The sequence below is a fragment of the Berghia stephanieae genome, chromosome 2 (assembly GCF_034508935.2).
Source record: "Berghia stephanieae isolate SIO BIC M18660-M18661 chromosome 2, UCSD_Bste_1.3, whole genome shotgun sequence".
Taxonomy (NCBI): domain Eukaryota; kingdom Metazoa; phylum Mollusca; class Gastropoda; order Nudibranchia; family Aeolidiidae; genus Berghia; species Berghia stephanieae.
Genome location: NC_088361.1, coordinates 77,572,038 through 77,592,660, shown reverse-complemented (window position 1 = coordinate 77,592,660; position 20,623 = coordinate 77,572,038). Strand labels below are relative to the sequence as shown.

General features: G+C 32.4%; 1 protein-coding gene across 1 annotated transcript in view; it reads right to left on the bottom strand.

Moving 5' to 3' along the window:
* LOC144964012 (angiotensin-converting enzyme-like) overlaps positions 1–20,623 on the bottom strand; it is a 143,610-nt gene that overhangs the window by 80,711 nt on the left and 42,276 nt on the right. Inside the window, exons 9-13 of the mRNA XM_078897957.1 lie at positions 19,261–19,433; positions 18,719–18,843; positions 5,392–5,490; positions 3,327–3,471; positions 2,866–2,964 (exon numbers count right to left, since the gene is read on the bottom strand). Of these exons, the coding sequence (XP_078754083.1) occupies positions 2,866–2,964; positions 3,327–3,471; positions 5,392–5,490; positions 18,719–18,843; positions 19,261–19,433 (641 nt within the window). The remainder of the gene's footprint in view (positions 1–2,865; positions 2,965–3,326; positions 3,472–5,391; positions 5,491–18,718; positions 18,844–19,260; positions 19,434–20,623) is intronic.

Here is a 20,623-nt window from a genome sequence, read left to right as displayed (position 1 = left end):
AAATACATGGTATAAACAATATCCAAGAAGAAGATATACATGGATAAGTCCAGGCGATATAACTAGAAACCAAATAGACTTCATCCTAATCCAGAAACGTTTTCGAAATGCAGTAAAATCAGTTAAAACTTTGCCTGGAGCCGATTGTGATAGCAACCATGTACCTGTTATCAGCAAAATGAGAATAAATTTAAAAACGAAAACATCAACCAAAATATGAAGTAGGATTTCTGAAAACAAACCAAGATCTTAAAGAAAAGTTTGTTGTTGAGGTCAAAAACAAATTCCAATTGCTAGAAGTAGAAGACATAACTGATACAGATAAATTATGGAATGGAATTAAAACTTCAATTAATGAAGCTATACAAGAAAATACACCACAAAAATCTAGAAAAGAGAATAAGAAGTGGATGATTAATGAAGTGCTAGGACTAACGGGAGAAAGAAGGCAATATAAATCGGATGTAGAAAAACATAAAACCTTCATAAAGAAAATAAAGAAAAAATGTAATGAAGCAAAAGAGAAATGGATAAATGGTCAGTGTCTAGAAATTGAAATAAAACAAAACAGTGATAGCAAATTTGTACATGAAAATATAAAAGAAGTCAGTGGCCAAAAAAGTATGTTCAAGTACAGGATGCATAAAAGCTAAAGATGGATAGAACAGATGTGTTGAATAGACGGTCAGAGTATATAGAGGATGAAAGAGAAAAACTAACAATAAACAAAGAGATAGACGGGCCACCAATTTATAAAGAAGAAGTAGAAGCAGCTATTAAAAATGAAGTTAGGCAAAGCAACAGGCCCTGATAATATCCCAATAGAAATAATCGTAACATTAGAGGATTTAGGTTTGGACATAGTGACAAATCTATTGAATAAGATATATGACAGTGGTAAAATTCCAGATGATTTATTAAAGTCAGTGTTTATAACACTTCCAAAGTCATCAGCGGCCACGGAATGCGGGTTACACCGAATGATTAGTCTTATGAGTCACTTCACGAACATTATCTTAAGAGTGCTAATGAGCAGAATGAGGAAAAGTATAAAACCAGAGATATCAAGAACTCAATTTGGATTTGTCCCTGACAAAGGTACAAGAAATGCTATTTTCACCTTATCAATGTTAAGAATCTCGTGGACAGAGAATAAAACTAATGAAGAAGTATTAGAGCAAGGTGAAACTAAAAGGTTATTTATTCGTACAGTAAGAAAAAGGCAAATGCAATTATTAGGGCACCTAAATCGACATAAATGTATTGAACATCTTGCTCTCACAGGAAAGATAGAAGGTAAAAAGAGTAAAGGTAGACCAAGAAAAACATATTTGAACAGCTTGAACAGATGGGTGACAAAGAAAGAGAAGAGTACTATTAGTTTTCTAAAGGTTATCTGATCAGAGAGATGAATGGCGTACCATCATCACCGATGTCTGGCACAGACTTGGTACTTGAAGAAGAAGCATTAATATTAATAGTATATGATTATATTATTATTATTATTATTATTATTATTATTATTATTATTATTATTATTATTATTATTATTATTATTATTATTATTTTATTATTATTATTATTATTATTATTATTATTATTATTATTATTATTATTATTATTATTGTTATTATTATTGTTATTATCATTATTATTATTATTATTATTATTATTATTATTATTATTATTATTATTATTATTATCATTATTATTATTATTATTACATAAATTTGTAAACATAAGTATGGAAACATAAGGATGGAAACAGGCACATAGATATAGAGCACTTTACATTTCTCACGGCATTTCACACAATGTTTTGTTTATTTCCCAAAGGCCAAAGTGGTAACTTATGCAGTAAAATCATGAATTGGGCCATCTTTTTTACAATCATTCTTACAACATTCGTCACTGTTTGTCCAGTAAAGCTGAGGGCAGATCTAGATGGACGGTCAATACTGAAGGAGAACGAGATGAGGTGAAATGAGGTATGTCATTGACATGTCTGAAACATTCCATCCACTAATAGTCATGCTTGTCATATATGTGACTAATTGTCTAAAACCGGTAGACCAAGAAAAACATATTTGAATAGTTTGAACACCTGGGTGACAAAGAAAGAGAAGAGTAATATTAGTTTTCTGAGGTTATCTGATCAGAGAGATGAATGGCGTACAATGATCACCGATGTCAGGCTCGTATTATTAATATTATTATCATCATCATTATTATTATCATTATCATCATCACCATCATTATTCTTATTCTTATTCTTATTCTTATTATTATATGCAAGATTGACACACTAAGTAATTTATCGCTTTCTTATCGGTGCGTCATTGACAACTTGCGATGAATGATTGGTTGCTGTGCCGTGTGCATGGAACCCCTGAAGAAAATAATTGAGCCAAAAGAAACGTATGAAAATAACCTAAAATTTATTTTATGTATAGCTTTCCAAAGGGAAATAATCATGAAATAATTGAACTTTTATGTGTTTGATAAATCACAATTGATTATCTCCGTTCTACAACTTGGTACCTCTTTCCAAGATACGCTCTGTCATTTCTGGTAAAATATGCTCATTGTTACAAAATAAACAAACGTAGTCCTATCGGGGCATAGAGCATAATATTTCTATGAGCTTATCTCTGATCCCGTGTAAAGGACGTTGCACGATCGCAAAGTTAATCTCCCTAGGTCTAATGGACTCAATCAGTTCCTGTTTCATAGACGGAGAAAATGGAAAAATTATCGACTCTGTCGGGATCGAAACTGGTCACTTTTATTGTGAGACGAATGAACTACCAAATGAGCAATTGGGAACACTATCGCCGAGCTGTGTAGTAAGTCTGCAAAAAATACCTGATGTATGGAACATTTGCTGGAATGTGATATTTCGCTCCAGGGTCAAAATCTGATGGCGTTCTTTCAACAGGCGGATAAATACCTTGGTATTTACACCTGTAGTGGACAAGAAAGAGCATAATAACTCTTATTTTGAGCTTCGACAACAAATGTCAGCATAACTGAATTACTTAATTAGTAGTCACTATACCAGATTCGGGTTTGTTTTCTAAGTAACAATAGCAAAAGCAGCGAATGTCATTAAGGTAAAATAATAGAAATATTTCTTTACATACAAAGAATAAAATTATGTTTTAATATTACAGATATATCTTGAAAGAATAGCAATTTTGTAAACAAATTGAACTTGTTAATCTTTAGGAAGAAGTATAAGTAACCCCTGCAATATCCGGCAAGTTATATAAAATGTTCTGCAAAGGCACAATAGATGTTAATCAAAAAATAAATGGGATTCTCACCTAAGGTCCCACCAGTGTTTTGTGTAATCGTCTGGTTTTGTGTCACCCCTGAATACACTCCAACGCCATTGATCAATCAAGTAGCCAAAGGGCAAGAAAGCAATCTTTTGAAGGGCCATGTTCATGAGGAAATTGATGTCAGTCTCTATGATAAAAAGAACAAACAAATCAACAGATTAGCATGGCTTACGTCTTTAGCTTAAAATCATGGAATTATCACTTCATGCGTTTATTATCAGCATTGAAATACGAAACAACATTATGCGTTCTTATTTATCAGGAGTAATACAATATAATAAATACTACCCATTATGGTTATTGCCAAAAAAACGAGTTGTGAATCATGGTAGCTAACAAACACTGACTGACTTCAGCATTAATTGCTTATATCCCAAAGGTCAAATCGACTCTGTACTTTTAGATTATCCTAAACTTTCACAATTTAGATCACAAAGGACTTTTGATAAGACTGATCATGATAATGGTAAATAGAAGAGAGTCAAATCAAATGGCAGACGTTAATGACATAAAGTAACACGTGAATCCAACAGCACGGCTAAGATTATTCTTATATAACAGTTTCTTTTATCTGAACAAAAACGTAATGAAAATAATAAGCAAAACTTTAAAAGATACCAAATACTTGGCAAAAATGGGAATGGAAATGGAAGATAGAAATTAATTCTAATTAACGTCAGATTTTTAGAATAACAAATAAATTAAACTTATGAAATCGAATTACATAAATCTTTAAATACTTTTAAAAGAAACTAACCATGGGGGAATATTACTGATAACAAACTTCAATGGACAGAACAAATGGATGTGTACAAAAAGCAACATTCCTTTTGACGATTTATTCTCAAACGTATTAGCTATATCAAGCTGCCAAGAGATGCTACATAAAATCACCTTTGGGATCCGTGTCATAAAATAATGGACCGAAAATGTGAAAGAATACAAATGAATGAAATGAGATTACAGATGACTACCAATTTATTTGTCGTAAAATGGATGCACTCATTGATGGTGTCATTATCTAATCGTGTAGATATGTGGTTTTTAAACATAAATGAACAGGAAAAAAACAAGAAACCATTGCACTCGTTCTTAGTGCAAAGCAATATCCGTCACGTTTTGTATGTATTGTGTGCTATATATACTGCACCAATACATCACAAATGATTGAAGGATTGATGGAATGGAGCTCCGAACGTTATTAGCTAAACAATTAATTTTCACTCCCCCCCCCCCTCCCCTCTTCACCAATTAAACGGTAGAGAGGACAGCACTATCGATGTTGAGGCAAATAATTACCTATCACAAATTATGGGCTAAGGTTGATATGGGAACTCTATGCAGAGGACAAAAATAGCCCTGTGAGATACACGCAGATCAAAACGAAATGAAGTAAAATATAAACATAAAATACTGTAATATCCAGGTCGGGATACCACCTTTTAAACTTCCCATCTCATAAAGGAAATAATGCCACTTTTACTCATTTTTCTCTCAAATACCTTCCATTTATAGAAGAACCTACCTGCGTGTTTCAAACTTTGAGGAAAATTGAGATAAGAGAAGTTAGTTTTTTCTTTCTTCAATTCTATGTTTATATACATTTCGACAGTGTTTTTTTTTAAAGAAGATATTGTCTTCTATTCATCATATATGAATATATTCTTAAGACCTTAAATCCTTGAAATCATTGGATCAATTTTGTTTTTACATAAAATCAATCTTTAAAAGTCCTTCAGAGTCATAAGACCCTGGGAGACGGAGTTTATCCCGGTTTTAAGAGCGTTAAGCAGATGTATCAATTGCTTGATATCCCCGGTATAGGACGCTTGCCCATCGCGAAATACTTTCTGACAAGTTTAACAAACTTGGCAACCTAATCACTGCTGGCTGGATAGGGGGGAGGGGTTTCAGAAAAGAAATTCATCCGAGAATAAAGGGAATGCTCTACCAACTGAGCTATCGCTACCCCCACATTCAATGTACTATTTGTAAATGATTAGCCCTGATAGTTAGAATTATAGTTCCATGCATTGACCACACTCACCATTATCATCTTTTAGTTCTTTGAGTAGTCCTAGGGTGTGCATATGTTCCGGTGTTTGTACAGACAACGACATCACATCTCCAACGGCTTCATGAAATCCTGTCAATTCGTTGAAAATATATAAGAGGCCAATCGATAGGTTTTCCTCTACATGTATGTATAATTTGTAACAAACTATATATCTTTATATGTTTTTATAAGAAAAATCGAGTTTTTTTGGATGTGAGAGAAATTCTTTTTGCCATATTTATGACCATTTTTAACTTTGAATTTATTTTCAACATCTGATTCACTAATATATAAAACATAATGAGATGGTTTACAAGTCTGATTAACAAACAAAAATTATGGGCTTATATATCATTGTTTGTAAGGTAGAGTGTTTTAGGTTGGTTGGAGATTTGGGGTTTTTTCCCATTACAACAATGAAAGCGTTAACATTAAGTTAAACATCACACTCAATGTCATTTACCAAAATTTTTTAATGTATCAATTTCTTTTCATATCTCATAAAAGCAATAGTCTATATAATGACATCAGCTTTCTCATAGCCTCTCAGTGTTTAAAATCGTATTATTTCGAAGATTGATTAAGTTTTGCATAAATAAAAAGCATACTCGTCGATGTCCAACATAATAATAATACCATGTTATATTCTAGTTACGATAAACAAATCAGTATTGCCAGGGCTGTCAATAATTTGCAAAAAAATTTCCATTTAGAAACATCATAAACATAATTATTCGTTTAAAAAATAATCATCGTTAATTGATCATTGACACAATAGCTGACTATTTAGCTATTTCATATTTGATTACATATAATAATCAGTTAACACATCATCTTATTAAAAATATGTATACTATGCAAACTCAGAGACATCTTTCAGAACTGCTAGTACAAGTTAATAGACATGACCTAAGAATGTAACAGAAACATCTTTGAAAACGTTCATATCATTATCCAGCGATATGAAAACCATTTATAATGATTTACTTTGACAAAACACTTTTTGATATTGGCCAGAAAATAATTAATTCCCGATATCGAGGGATTGACACAATCCTCAACTTGTCAACAATTCTCAAACCTGTGATTTCTGTAAAGTACCAGATTTTACGGTTTTGTCGGGAGGGTTTTTTGGTGGTGGGGGGGGGGGGGGGGGTTGGGAATTATTACTTAGTTGATCAATATTTAAAGTATTAGTCTTTTGACCAAAGTGGAAAAAAAACAACATTTTCCACGATCATTGTCACCCATCCGCCCATTAACCACGCATATCATAGTTTGACGATACATCGTACCATCGTACCAGATGAGCCATTGAGACACCCATCCGCCCATTAACCACGCATATCATAGTTTGACGATACATCGTACCATCGTACCAGATGAGCCATTGAGACACACTGTTACCTAAATAAAAGACATTATTTATCATTTAAATGAATAAATGAAACCTATTTTATTGTTACAGAATAGTAATGATATATTTGTTTACTCTTATGCACTCGTAAGTAGGGTTTATGTATGATTTTACGACTGAAACTTAATTGGAATAAAAATAGATAATAATATGCAGATGATTCTCAAATTTATGATTATGTACGTACTACTGATTTAAGTAAATTGATAAATAGGAGTTAATATTGCTATATTGAAATTTAGAATTGGATGAATCATAAAATAATTTATGTTGAAAGATGATAAAAGATATTATATTTAATGCTAGGCCCAAAATACTTAAACAAATTGATACCCTACTGATTAATTTTGGAACTATTGATTTTTTATCTGTCAGCAAAGTAAAAAATCTTGGCGTCTATTTCGACTGCAACTTGTCAATGTCAGTTCTCATTAAACATCTTATCAAATGCATTACAATCGGGGAAAAAAAACAACTAAAAGTAGACACTTATTTCCTTATTACTTTTACTACTCGTATCATTATCATTATTATTATCATCTTCATCATCATCATCATCATCATCATCATCATCATCATCATCATTATTTTTATTATTGTTTTTATTATTATGATTATTTGCGATTTGTTTATTTTTAAACGTTCGCTTAAAACATATCTGTTTCGATTTTAGTAGATGGTATGAGATGCAAGATAGGTCTGGTTTGTGTTGTGTGTTTGTGTGTGCTTGTGTGTTGGAATGATTATGTTTCAGCCAAAGTACTTTGTAATTTAAGCGCTATATAAGTTTTCAGCATTATTAATAATAATAATTATTATTATTATTATTATTATTATTATTATCATTATTATTATTATTATTATTATTATTATTATTATTATTATTATTATTATTATTATTATTATTATTATTATCATGATTACTATTATTATTATTATTATTATTATTATTATTATTATTATTATTATTATTATTATTATTATTATTATTATTATTATTATTATTATTATTATTATCATTATTATTATTATTATTATTATTATTATTATTATGATTATCATTATTATTATTATTATTATTATTATTATTATTATTTATTATTATTATTATTATTATTATTATTATTATTATTATTATTATTATTATTATTATTATTATTATTATTTAGTTCGACTTGAATCACAATTATTTTCATTTGGGTCATTCCCACATATAATACCAGAGTTCCGAGTATTAAAGACAGAAGATGGAACATTCATGAATACAAAATAAAGGCTTAAGGCATAAATAGATATAAAGGATGAAATGAATATAATTATGATAGATATAAATATTCCATATATTAGGTTCTATAAGCTATCCTCCTACTCCATCCACCACCACAGATTGCCTTCCAATACAATAAAATTCAACAACGGCCTCAAACATAGGATGAACCAGAACGATTAGTTTTTTAAAGTCATTATCTCTTGATCAACTAAAACGATCCTTATTTGTGTGGGTATATATATATATATATATTAATGATCAAAAGTAACATTACATTTTTGTTTTCTGTGACCCTCTTTATATACAAAATACATCCACAAAAATTATATATCAACCGAAAGAGGGATGTTATGTTAGAGGATTCATAAAGTCACAGAAATATTGACAGGTAAGACGCCATTGTACAGTAAACAAAAATAAGTCAATTTCATGGTATTCTGATATTCTGATTATTTACAAAATTGATGTTTAGAAAAAAATTCTCCCTTATAACAAAATATAGTTAGAAAAAAAAAAGAAAGAAAATGATTTTTAACTAAAACGCATCGTTTATGATTTTCATTTTTTATATTATACTCTAAAAAATAAATGTATTGTGAGAATTTTAAAAAATATATATTATCTGATAACAAGTTGCAACATTTTAGCTGCATAATGTTGAAACAAAAATTATTTTCCAACAGCTGTTAGAATACATATCCAATACTCTTTAACGGCTAATACATATCACGTTTTACTGGTTCTGTAAGTCATTGCAAAGTAATTTGCGATCATTTTAATGTTTACAAACGAAGAGACAATAAATCAATATCGATACCGACAGTATCAGCTATTAAAGCTGCAAGTAAAATAAGATGTGTTTTCATTAAGTATTCATATAGTGAGTATCGATTCAAACTTGTGTGCCAGTGTGTGTTCTCCTTAAAAACTAACAATAGATAACTCCTATGAAATATGTATGTGTTATACTCCATGAAAATTTCACCGTTTTATATTCTCAAATTATACGGGGGGGTGGGGGAGAGATAGAGATAGAGAGAGAGAGAGAGAGAGAGAGAGAGAGAGAGAGAGAGAGAGAGAGAGAGAGAGAGAGAGAGAGAGAGAGAGGTGATCGTGATCTGCCCGAAATCAGGAACTTATTGTTCTCGAGCAAATGACTTGTGAAACAATGTGATTCGCTTCCGAGTCAAAATAATTGCCCATATTCGTCAAAATCATTAGGAATTTTATATAATAATCGTAGCTTACTTCTATATCATTGTATTTCTTTTTTTATTATTTATTTGTTTAACTATTTTCAGAACTTCAATAGTCTATGGCAATACCCAATGTAAATTTCCAGAAGTGGGTAAATAAATTTCATCTTATCTTATCTTATCTTAGTTCACGTCATATTTTTATTTCTTATCATGAGGGCAGTAACAAGTGGTATAATGTGGCAAAATGATTATTGAACAGAGTACTAAAGTGCTTGTGAGAGTGTCATATGAATAGCACCATGACCTCACAATCTCTCTCCAACAGCTCATTGGTTAGATAATAAAGTCATTACTTGATTATTATTTTTCAAACGCAAAGTGTCAAAAAAAAGTCAGCATATTAATATTTCTTCTATTTATGTTATTTCACGTATGATACGGACATTAATTCAACACCTATTTTTCTTTGTCTCACTAAGTGGGGTTAGATAAATAGTATCTCCCATTTCCGTCTTTTGTTTGATTTTGTGATTTTTGTGTTTTGTTCTGTTTTCACCTATCTTAGAAGGTTTCCCTCTCTAAATAAATTATCGGGAAAAATATTATGATTAGTAATGTCAAAAGTACGAAAAAGATTTAGAACACCTGACATCCATCGCAGCAGATCGTCATCAGTGGGGAAAACTCAATTAACAAATCAGAGAAACTGTCAAAGCGTCCCAGTCCGAAGATTAGGAGGCGATCGACAATAAGTCAAGTAAGTTAAGTCAATGTCACAAGTCATCAAAATTCAGTAATCTTGAAGCAAAGCAACAGGTTCAGCCATGCAATTCTCACCCTTAACACAGCGCTTGGCAAGGGTGAAATTTAAAAAAAATATGTGGTAGGTGCAATGAACTGTTATGGCCTGACAAAATGTGCTACATCGTAATGAATTCAAATTAGTGTTAATGTCAAGAGCAATCATTTCTAAGAAAAACGCAACAGAAATTTCCAATGGTTCTTAATTAGTGACAAAGTTAAATGTAGTTCAGAAAAGAGTCATTTTATTTTTAAAAAATATTTTTAGCTTTTTCCTTTTTTTTCTCCCAAATCTCGAAAATGGTCCGCGCGACATCCGACACCGTATGTCAGACCATCACAAATAGTGTGTGGTTTGTTAAAATGATTTGCCAATTACAGGTTTAATGCAAATGTTGGTGTTTGAAGTTAAAAAAAAGTAAATGACAAGAATAAGATTAAATAAAAGCTTCAATTTAAGTCACAAGGAAAATCATGTGGACGTTTCGGGGTTTTCCTTTGTAAACAAAACAACGCGAATGAGACACTAAATGACCTCAGCAACGAACATCATCCTCTCATCTCTCATTCATTGTGTATCTCTTTCATCGTATTTTGCTGACAAATGGGAAACGCTAAATGTCCACAGCATTTGTCTATGTAAATCAAATCAATGTCCCTATTCCATATTATTATTCTTATTTATGATCATAGGCCGAGGCTACTTAGGTACAGTAGAAAATGTCCGAAATCTTGACGCAGATTCTAACTTTTGAAAATATTTATTCAACGTTTAGTTTCGTACAATCGAGAAGGGTTTGTTTGGTTAACACGCCAAGCTATGCGGGTGATTAGTGTGCTATATGTCGTAGCCTTGAGTGACTCCTTACCGTTTTTGATGAACTTCTTGATTTTGTAACTGACTCTTGTCCCATAAAATACAATAAAATGTGACCTGGTAATAATTTGCGACAAAGACCAAGACAATTATTAAAAACAATGAGTGACTTGATTATACTCGTACGATATTTAGCACACTAATTTAGTTTGGTTGACCAAACGCTACTTTTACCAAAGGAATAGGATCAAGTGAGAATACATACTAAAGCAATTTAGCTATAATAAAAGCATTTTTTTTTCTTTTTTGACAGTAAACATTTTATTTCATATCGCGGAAAATTAAATTAACCTCGAACTCGTCGAGAATTCCACAAAACAAAAGGTTTCAAAACAAAAACAATCCCAAACTACTAAAATAGAATGACTGGAAAGAGAGTTCATAATTTCTGAATCCGATGATAATACGATATATAATTATTTTTTTATTACTCGTTTTAACATATTATTATTATTATTATTATTATTATTATTATTATTATTATTATTATTATTATTATTATTATTATTATTATTATTATTATTATTATTATTATTATTATTATTATTATTATTATTATTATTATTATTATTATTATTTGTGTGGTTGATGTTCTTGTTGTTTTGGTTGTTGGTTATGTACTTGATGTTAAGGTTTTTATAGTTTGTTCAGAAAATTATTTTTTCCATTGACCAGAATAAGGAGTTAAAAACTCTTTTAATCTTGCATCTCCTCGACTTCTAATGTTGAAAAAATTGAGATTTGTGTCGTCGCTGGTCTCAGTATATGAAATAAAATGTTTTCTAGCCAAAAAAGACGCTGTGTCACACTGTACAGTAATAAAATAAAATGGAGGTGATGAGGAAAATATAACATTTTCTAACCAGGATTTGCACTATTTCTAAATTCAACGGGTTGGCTTTTGAACAGCATCATATACTCAATGTGGCCCATTTCGTGGTGTGCTGTGATTAAGTCTTTATGTGTGATAGTTGTGCACATCTTGATCCTGTGGAATGTTACCAGCAATCTCAGTCATTTATATGTCTACATTATAATTACTTGTACTCTCAATAAAAAATAAATAAATAAACAAATTTGGCGATCTTCAGCTGTTTACTAACATTCGATTTTGGCTAGGATACTTTTATTCAAAAAACAGTTGATTATAATTGATATGTATATATATATATATATATATATATATATATATATATATATATATATATATATATATATGTATATATATACATATATATATATATATATATATATATATATATATATATATATATACACATATTTATGAAAAGAACTATTTTCATTCGATATTGCCTGAATCATTTTCTTGATTAGCTTGATTACGATTACATGCACACTTTAATCGATGTGCTTGTCGTCGCTGCCATGCTTTATTCGGATGATTTTAGTTTATCAGTCAGTAGATATCAATATCAATAAGTCACAAGTCTTTACCATGCTTGACTTGGGAGGCCTTCCAAAATCTCCTACAATGGTAAACAACTTAAATAATATTCCCTCAACTAACCCCAAGAAAAAGTAAAACCTAGACTACCTTTAACTAACTCTAATAGGAAAATAAACACCCTAGCATTATGACTAACCCAAATAGAAAAAAACCCTCGGACTGCTTTGCACTACCTTTCAATACTTCACAAATTAAAATGGCGGCCGAGAATCAAAACAATGGTCAAATTAGGAAATTTTAAACTTTGACAAATCTATCAAGGTTTGTTCTAGAGTTTTTTAAATGCTTCTTTATGATGACAAATTGAATAAATAAACGCCTGACAAAAGATCTACGGTGAAAACACAAATTGAAAGAATACTGGGGATGTAGGAGGTTTCGGAATGTCTCCCCCCTAGCACATTTACTAAGACTTAAGACTAACCCTGATAGAAAAAAAATCCTCACAAATCTATATGATGACAAATTGAATAAATAAACGTCTGACAAAAGATCAATGGTGAAAATACAAATTGAAAGAATACTGGGGATGTAGGAGCTTTCGGATTGTCTCCCCTTTACCTAACTTATGTGAGGTCAAATGAAAATCTGAAGCAGACGCGAAAAATATCAAGTTTGTTCGGGCTAGAAGCTAGACAGATACAATTGACAGTTTGCCGACAACGTTTAATTAAATATTTCCCAGGGCAATAATTATCACATCGATGGCATAAAAACGACCGTAATATCAGCAGTAATATTAGTTGACGTTGTTAATCGATGAAACTTGTTTAAAATTTGTGTAAATCCGAATACCTTCAGGTGATTAAGTGAATAATATCACTATGAATGCCACGATTTGCTAAAAAGTGCCAACACACACACACATGTATACACAACACACACATAAACACACACACACGCACACACACACAAACATACACGCAATTAGAACATACTACTACATAACAACACTGATCACCTCTAAATCAACAACACAACGGAAATAATAATAATACTTGACGTCATAAATAGATGACGCAAACTAACAACTTTTTACAGTGACGAAATTGGTTGATTTTGAGAGTGTTAGTGTCGTCGGTACGTATTTTATGATATCTGTGTGACTCAACGAACTTTCAAACTGACTTTAAATTATAAAAGGAAATCAAGTTATCTTTTTATCTATCTGTAAAAAATACATTTCTAATTTTCAAATCTTTCAGTAGAGTTGTGCGCCGTATCATTTTTTTATTGACTCAAAGAAGCACAATGTTCTCCACAATGCTATGTTTTTTAAAGAAAGGATATATATATTATATATATATAAATATATATATATATATATATATATATAAATATATATATATATATATACACATATATATATATATATATATATATATATATATATATATATATATATATATATATATATACCACAATAAGCGCCCAGAAATACATGACGCCTGACATACCAATTATTTTTTCAACATAGTCAACACTTTAACAGGCCATTTTACACCTGAGTGCGGTGAGAGAATGTGAGTGAAGAGCCTTTTTTGCCAAGGACTCAACTTAGCAACGCCATGATCGGGACTCGAACCAGAGACATAAATCACGACACACATTTTTTATAAACTTTTCAAACCCCAATTTATATATATATATATATATATATATATATATATATATATATATATATATATATGTGTGTGTGTGTGTGTGTGTGTGTGTGTATTACCATGCTCGAAAATTGATCTAAGACTCAATCCTGTACACGGGAGAGAACAAAGAGGTAAACGCAAGACATATAAAAACATAAAAGGCATTAAAAGTGCCAGTGGCCGAGCAGATAATACTAGGAAATGAAGTTATCTTGGGTAGACTTTGAGAAACCTGCAATCATACAGCTAGACAAGCAGTAAGTTGGAATCTTCCAGGAAAGAGAATTATATAAAGGCCAATTAGAATACATGTTAAGAGCAGAGGCAACGAGGAATAAGGAGGGGGGATGGCTTGGGAGGGATGTTGATAGGGTTAACGATATATAGTAAAATAATCTTGGTAGTAAAATGGTGATGATGATGATGATGATGATGATGGTGATGATGATGATGATGATGATGTTGATGATGATGATGATGATGATGATGATGATGATGATGATGATGATGATGATGATGATGATGATGATGATGATGATGATGAAATGAAAAAAAAAACCCAAGGATTGTTGCATTTGAAAAGTTTGATAAGTACAAAACCAAAGCAATAAAGTCTACCGTCCATAAAAGACACAAGCGTTGTATCTACTACCCTCGTGTACAAATCTCAGAAATGGTTTTTAAAAATCATTGATTCATACGAATACGGTATCAGATTGCAGAGAGCCGTTTATGTAACAGACATGTCTTAAGGTCTTGACACTAGAAGGATATGACTATGAAAAAATTCACCCACCGTGACATGTGAATCATGTTTATTAGCATTCTATTTGCCAAATAAAACAATGTAATCCATGTCTTGAATAAGATGATAAAATTTAAAACAAAAACATGAAGAAAATGGCAGAAGTTCAACATAGTATACAATGATCCGTGAACTAACATCATATTTTTTTTTCATTTTGATGATGACCTTATGGATAAGGAGAAGGAGAAGAAGAAGAAGAAGAAAAAGAAGAAGAAGAAGAAGAAGAAGAAGAAGAAGAAGAAGAAGAAGAAGAAGAAGAAGAAGAAGTGGAGATGGAGTGGAAGAGGAAGAGGAGGAGGAAGAGGAGGAGGAGGGGAGTAGAAAAATAAAAAGAGATGGGAAGTGACGGAGCTAGTAGTATGGGTGAAAAGAATGAATATTAAGAAGAAAATTTCGACTGCCCTTTATTTCAACTCACGTCCTGAGCAGTTGTGACATGCAATTATGATTGTTACTAGTCACTTTCACACTTAAAGCCTGGTATCAACTCCAGTTTAGTGAACCCTATGGCTCTTAGAACTTGTTTTAGTAATCGTGACACATGACATATTGCTCTATTAAATGGTGATCTTAGGATAGTTTTATTTCTGTATTTCTACCCTCATCAAAATATCTTATTTCGACATACAATAGTCTTTATTTTCAATACAATACTTTCAAATGATCCTAACTTTGATAGCCCAAAAACGCAAGCAAGATATCGTCTTTAAAGGACCACTATCGTTTTTCTGAAACTTTTTTTCCATGAGATCAGTAAACTTCACATGTATCCCAGGTTTATTATGAATTTTAAACAGTGTTTTGTCTCTCTTGAAAAGTTTTAAGATACGACAGCTTTACACCTTATCCTCGAGATGATAGGAAAGGATTTTCCACCAGCAGTAAACTAAGTACTCCTGGTTTTTTTCAAATCGAATTGCTAAGGACGTAAACTAATTGACAGAAAAACATACCACAGTATGTACGTCTAACCACAAGACGTAGATAGTCAACGACAAGATATATTTTTGCAGATATGGCTAGTAACCGACGTATGACGGTGCCGTGTGGACTTTGTAGATACAGGACATGCCCACACTTATTCGTGGGTACTTCCATCAAATTCCCGGATAAAGCGTGGGATATTCGACACGCTTTCACCTGCACGGATAGTAATCTGATTAACGCAATCATCTGCAATCGTTGCCACAAGTGGGAGAAACTGACAAGAAATTAAGCGACAGGTTTGGACAACATCTGTGGTCTATTGAAAACGGCGAGGACTTTAGTGATTTATTTCAAACCCTACTCACTCTCTCAGCATATAAAAAAAACTCAATACATATTGTCTAACAGCCCGCCCAGATAATTTCATTACCCCAGCATAATTAATTTTACAATCTGCCGACATTACCAGGACGCAAGATGCCAGCATAATGATTACCTTCCGGCTAGATCAAACCACAACGCCTAGCGTCGCGTCACTCTTATCTACAGTTTATGAGGGCAGTAAAAGTATCCTAAGCTTACGCAATGACGCATGGATATCTTACCTGACGAACCAGCCAGGACTAGCATACGCTAAATGTGAATGGATTCTACTAAATGACCAGTAAAATCCAGGAACATCATTGATTTCTAAGATTGACTCGACTCCGGTCCTAATTCTATATAAGCAAGTAATTAGCTAAATTCCGCCTTTCTCTCATTCCAACACTCTAAAACCAGCATCCTATAGTGACCATCTTGAAATCCTACTTAGCGGAAAATATTGTGAGGACAATTATTCCGGTTACACAAGGATCTGGTTACACATTGATCTAGAGCTGAAGCTAGGAGTAACCCATTGGGACAACCTAAGAATGACCAAGAGGCCCCTCCATGAATTAAACATGCAGAAGCAACCCTAGCGCCGCCATCCGCCATAGGAAGGTTGCCATCATTCACATTCAACCTTTACAATCTGATAAGGAACAAATAATAATAAGTTGAGAAACAGACCGGCATGAAAGGATGAAAAATTAACTTAATAGCCTAACTTTAATTGATTAATAATGTACTATTATTCTTTTGTTTAATTGTGTGTTAACTTGTTATTGCGTGGGGCTATTCTGTTGACTTATCAAAGTATTTCTGCTTTAACGGGAATTAATATTTATCTTCTGAACCTGATCCATCCCTATATATAACGTGCCAATCTACCACCACTTCAACTACCTATTTCTTTAAGTTTAAAATTTCATAACTATCTGTCGAGTTGTCAGAAACCCAACTATACAGGGTAAAAGAGGCACCAGACGACTTCTATCGTTGGGGAACACTATCTAACTTCTTTGTGTCTCTGCCTACTTGCCACATCTCCTACATAGACGCGACAAGGACAAACATGTCGCCCACCACTTCAGTCATCGAGGATTGCATGACATCCAAATCGCCGTCCTTCAGTTCTGCCACACCACTAAACAACAAAGGAAATACAGAGAGGCAGAACTGATACTTAAACTGTACACCCTGTAACCTCACGGCATGAACACGAGGCTGGATCTCAGTTAATTATTATACTACCATTATCCCTTGCCCCTCCGACTCTCCCGGCCATCCATCGTATTTTCCTCAATTGCATACCTGTATCATTACTACTATGACTACTACTACTACCACTACTACTACTACTACTACTACTACTACTACTGCTGCTGCTGCTACTACTACTACTACTACTACTACTACCACTACTACTACTACTACTACTACTACTACTACTACTACTACTACTACTACTACTACTACTACTACTACAACTACTACTACTACTACGACTACTATTACTACCACTACTACCAGTACTACTACTACTACTACTACTACTACTACTACTACTACTACTACTACTACTACTACTACTACTACTACTACTACTAAAAGTACATCTATTGCCTCTGTTGCTGCCACTGCCATTTATGATAATACTAATACCTACATCCCTCACACATTGTATTTATTTCCAATTCCATTGTATTTATTATCTAACAAAAGTCTACCCTTTATTTTATTTTACTTTCTACACTGCACTACACAGTACCTCCCCGCCTCCCCCTTTTTTGACTTTATTGATTGCGCACCTTTTATAAATATATGTTTTTCTATTTTAATCAGTGCTCCCTTATAAAGAAGAATACTATTTCCTGCCCCACCAATGTTTTGTTTATTCACATCAACAACGCATCTGTCACATTATCTTTTTTCATCTGTAGTATTTCATTCATCCTGCTTTGTTGATAAAGGGGAAACCCGAAGCGTCCACAGTATCTGTCTTTGTCTAATGAATTACAATTCCATAATTATCGTTATTTTTTTTATTTTTTTGCATAATATATAAAAGGTTTAGTTAGAACAGATTTTAAAGTGAAAAAAAAATATTTTCTGTGATTATTATACTTACTATTTTTTTTAAATATTATCTTTGGGTGGGGGTTGGGGGTGGGGGATGAGGAAATTATCATATCTCACACATAAAATGTAAAATCATGAATGTTATTAATGCAATTTTATGAAATTGCTGGAGTCAGAAGTCTGTATAGAGTTAGTAATAGACTTGTTATAATATATCACAGGGATAAAATGATAAAATGAATGAAGCTCATGAGCTTTTGGATATTTTAAAGACTATTTATATATTATCAGAGGATGGAAACTAGCAATCTAGTGGTTAGGTTGGGAACACATTGTCATATCTCACAGATGAAATGTAAAACCATGAATGTTAACAGTAACAGTGTAATATTATATAAATGCTGGAGTCAGAGGAGTCAATACAGAGTTAGTAATATGATGCAGTTTTCAGAGAACAGACCAGGATTAGCTCCCCTTCGAAATTCTACTGGTAAATCTTTGTATTGAAGATAGTACTCAATATGTCCCATCTCATGGTGAGCAGTTTGAAAATGGTCTTGAGTGACTTCAGTGCACTGTTTTACTCTGGTTGATTAATTTGATAAAAGAGGAATATGATATAATCCAGCCAATTCAATTGCTATTTTTACTACCAAACGGGATTACATTATCTTGTTTGGAATTGAAGCAGGAGAGAAATACCGGGATCAGCAATGAGCTCGATTATTGATATTATGCTTTGTCGGGTTGGTGATAATATTTCAAGTTGAGAAGCAGGGTGAGGAGGGCGAGGATGACGATGATGAGCAGCAGGATGGGAAAAGAAGAAGAAGAAGAAGAAGAAGAAGAAGAAGAAGAAGAAGAAGAAGAAGAAGAAGAAGAAGAAGAAGAAGAAGGAGGAGGAGGAGGAGGAGGAGGAGGAGGAGGAAGAGGAAACAAGCAGAGGGACAAGAAAAAGAACAATCCCATTATCAATAATCAAACAGGATTAGCTTCCATCACCTGAAATCTTCTTTGTTATAAAAATCCCAAGCTGATGCATGACAGACAACTTCTCGGCCATCTGTTGGTTTTTCAAGCATAGACTTTTCCCAGAACTTTGGTGGCATTTCGATCAAACCAAGAGATTTAAAGAAATCGTCAGCTGTGTGAAATATCTTTGTGGCAGTGTAATTCTGGAGTTTCAGAGAAAGACCGAGAAGTGGAATATGGGAAGAGGAGTAGATACAGAGTGATGAATCAATTCTAGATTACATATTCCCTTAACTAAAATATCCATAACAATTATGCATTATAACTGACCCGTCGTCAAGAATCTGTAATATGCCAGGATGGATGAGATGCCAAAAAGCGATTTTAATATTAAAATGACCAGAAATGTCGGATTGTAGTTTTTAGTTAAGACGTTATACAAGTTTTTAACCTATGACTATAAACATGTTACCGTGTTTTTGATACGATGGGTCATAATTATTCGGCTATTGAAATTGACCTAACGTTTTTTAAATCTTCGGTAGGATGGATACACCAGTCAGTAGTGGTCTTTCTTGTCTAATATACCATGGTTATTTTTATTTAGTCTTGTCAGTTTGTTTGATTTAATAATAAACGTTATACATAGTGTCAATGTTTCTAGCCAAAATAGTAGTGTAAGTTAATGCAAGATCCTTTTAATCAAGCCAATATTGATAAGAAAAATTATTATGTTCAACATAACTAAAATGCAAACAGGTAAGTTGAATCCAATCCATGATTGTCTTAACCCAATACGTGAACCATTGTCTTATCTGGCAATGTGTCGGGATGAAAGGATGCCAGAAAAATATTTACCATTAAAACGATCAGTCATATTATGAAAATGTATCTTTTGCTCTTTCAAAAAAAATCGATCAATCTCTTCAATTACAAGTCAGTAAAAATGACAAATGTCTTTACAAATGTCTCATCATTTTGACTATCAATTCCATTTTCAACATCTTGAGTATCCAAATATATTACTATTATTTTTATTAGGGACAGCGTGGCTCAGCGGTACGGTCTTTGATTCGTACCCAAAAAGTACCGAGTTCGATCACCCGCCGCTGCGCTGTGTGGCCATGAGTAAGACACCTTGCCCAAGCTCAATTTGCGGCGTTGCACTGCGGCTGACGCCTGGGTTATTCTAATCTCTCCTTGGAATAGACCCTATAGGACGAATAAAGGGAATTTTATTTTATTTGTTGTATTTGTTTTATTTATTACTGATTTGAGGCGTTTGGTCAAATATAATCTTTTTAGGCATTTTTATATAAAAGTCTCTGATGTGACAAATTCCGTGTTTTATCTAATTTCCATAATGTATGAGTATATTGTAGAATAAGAATTC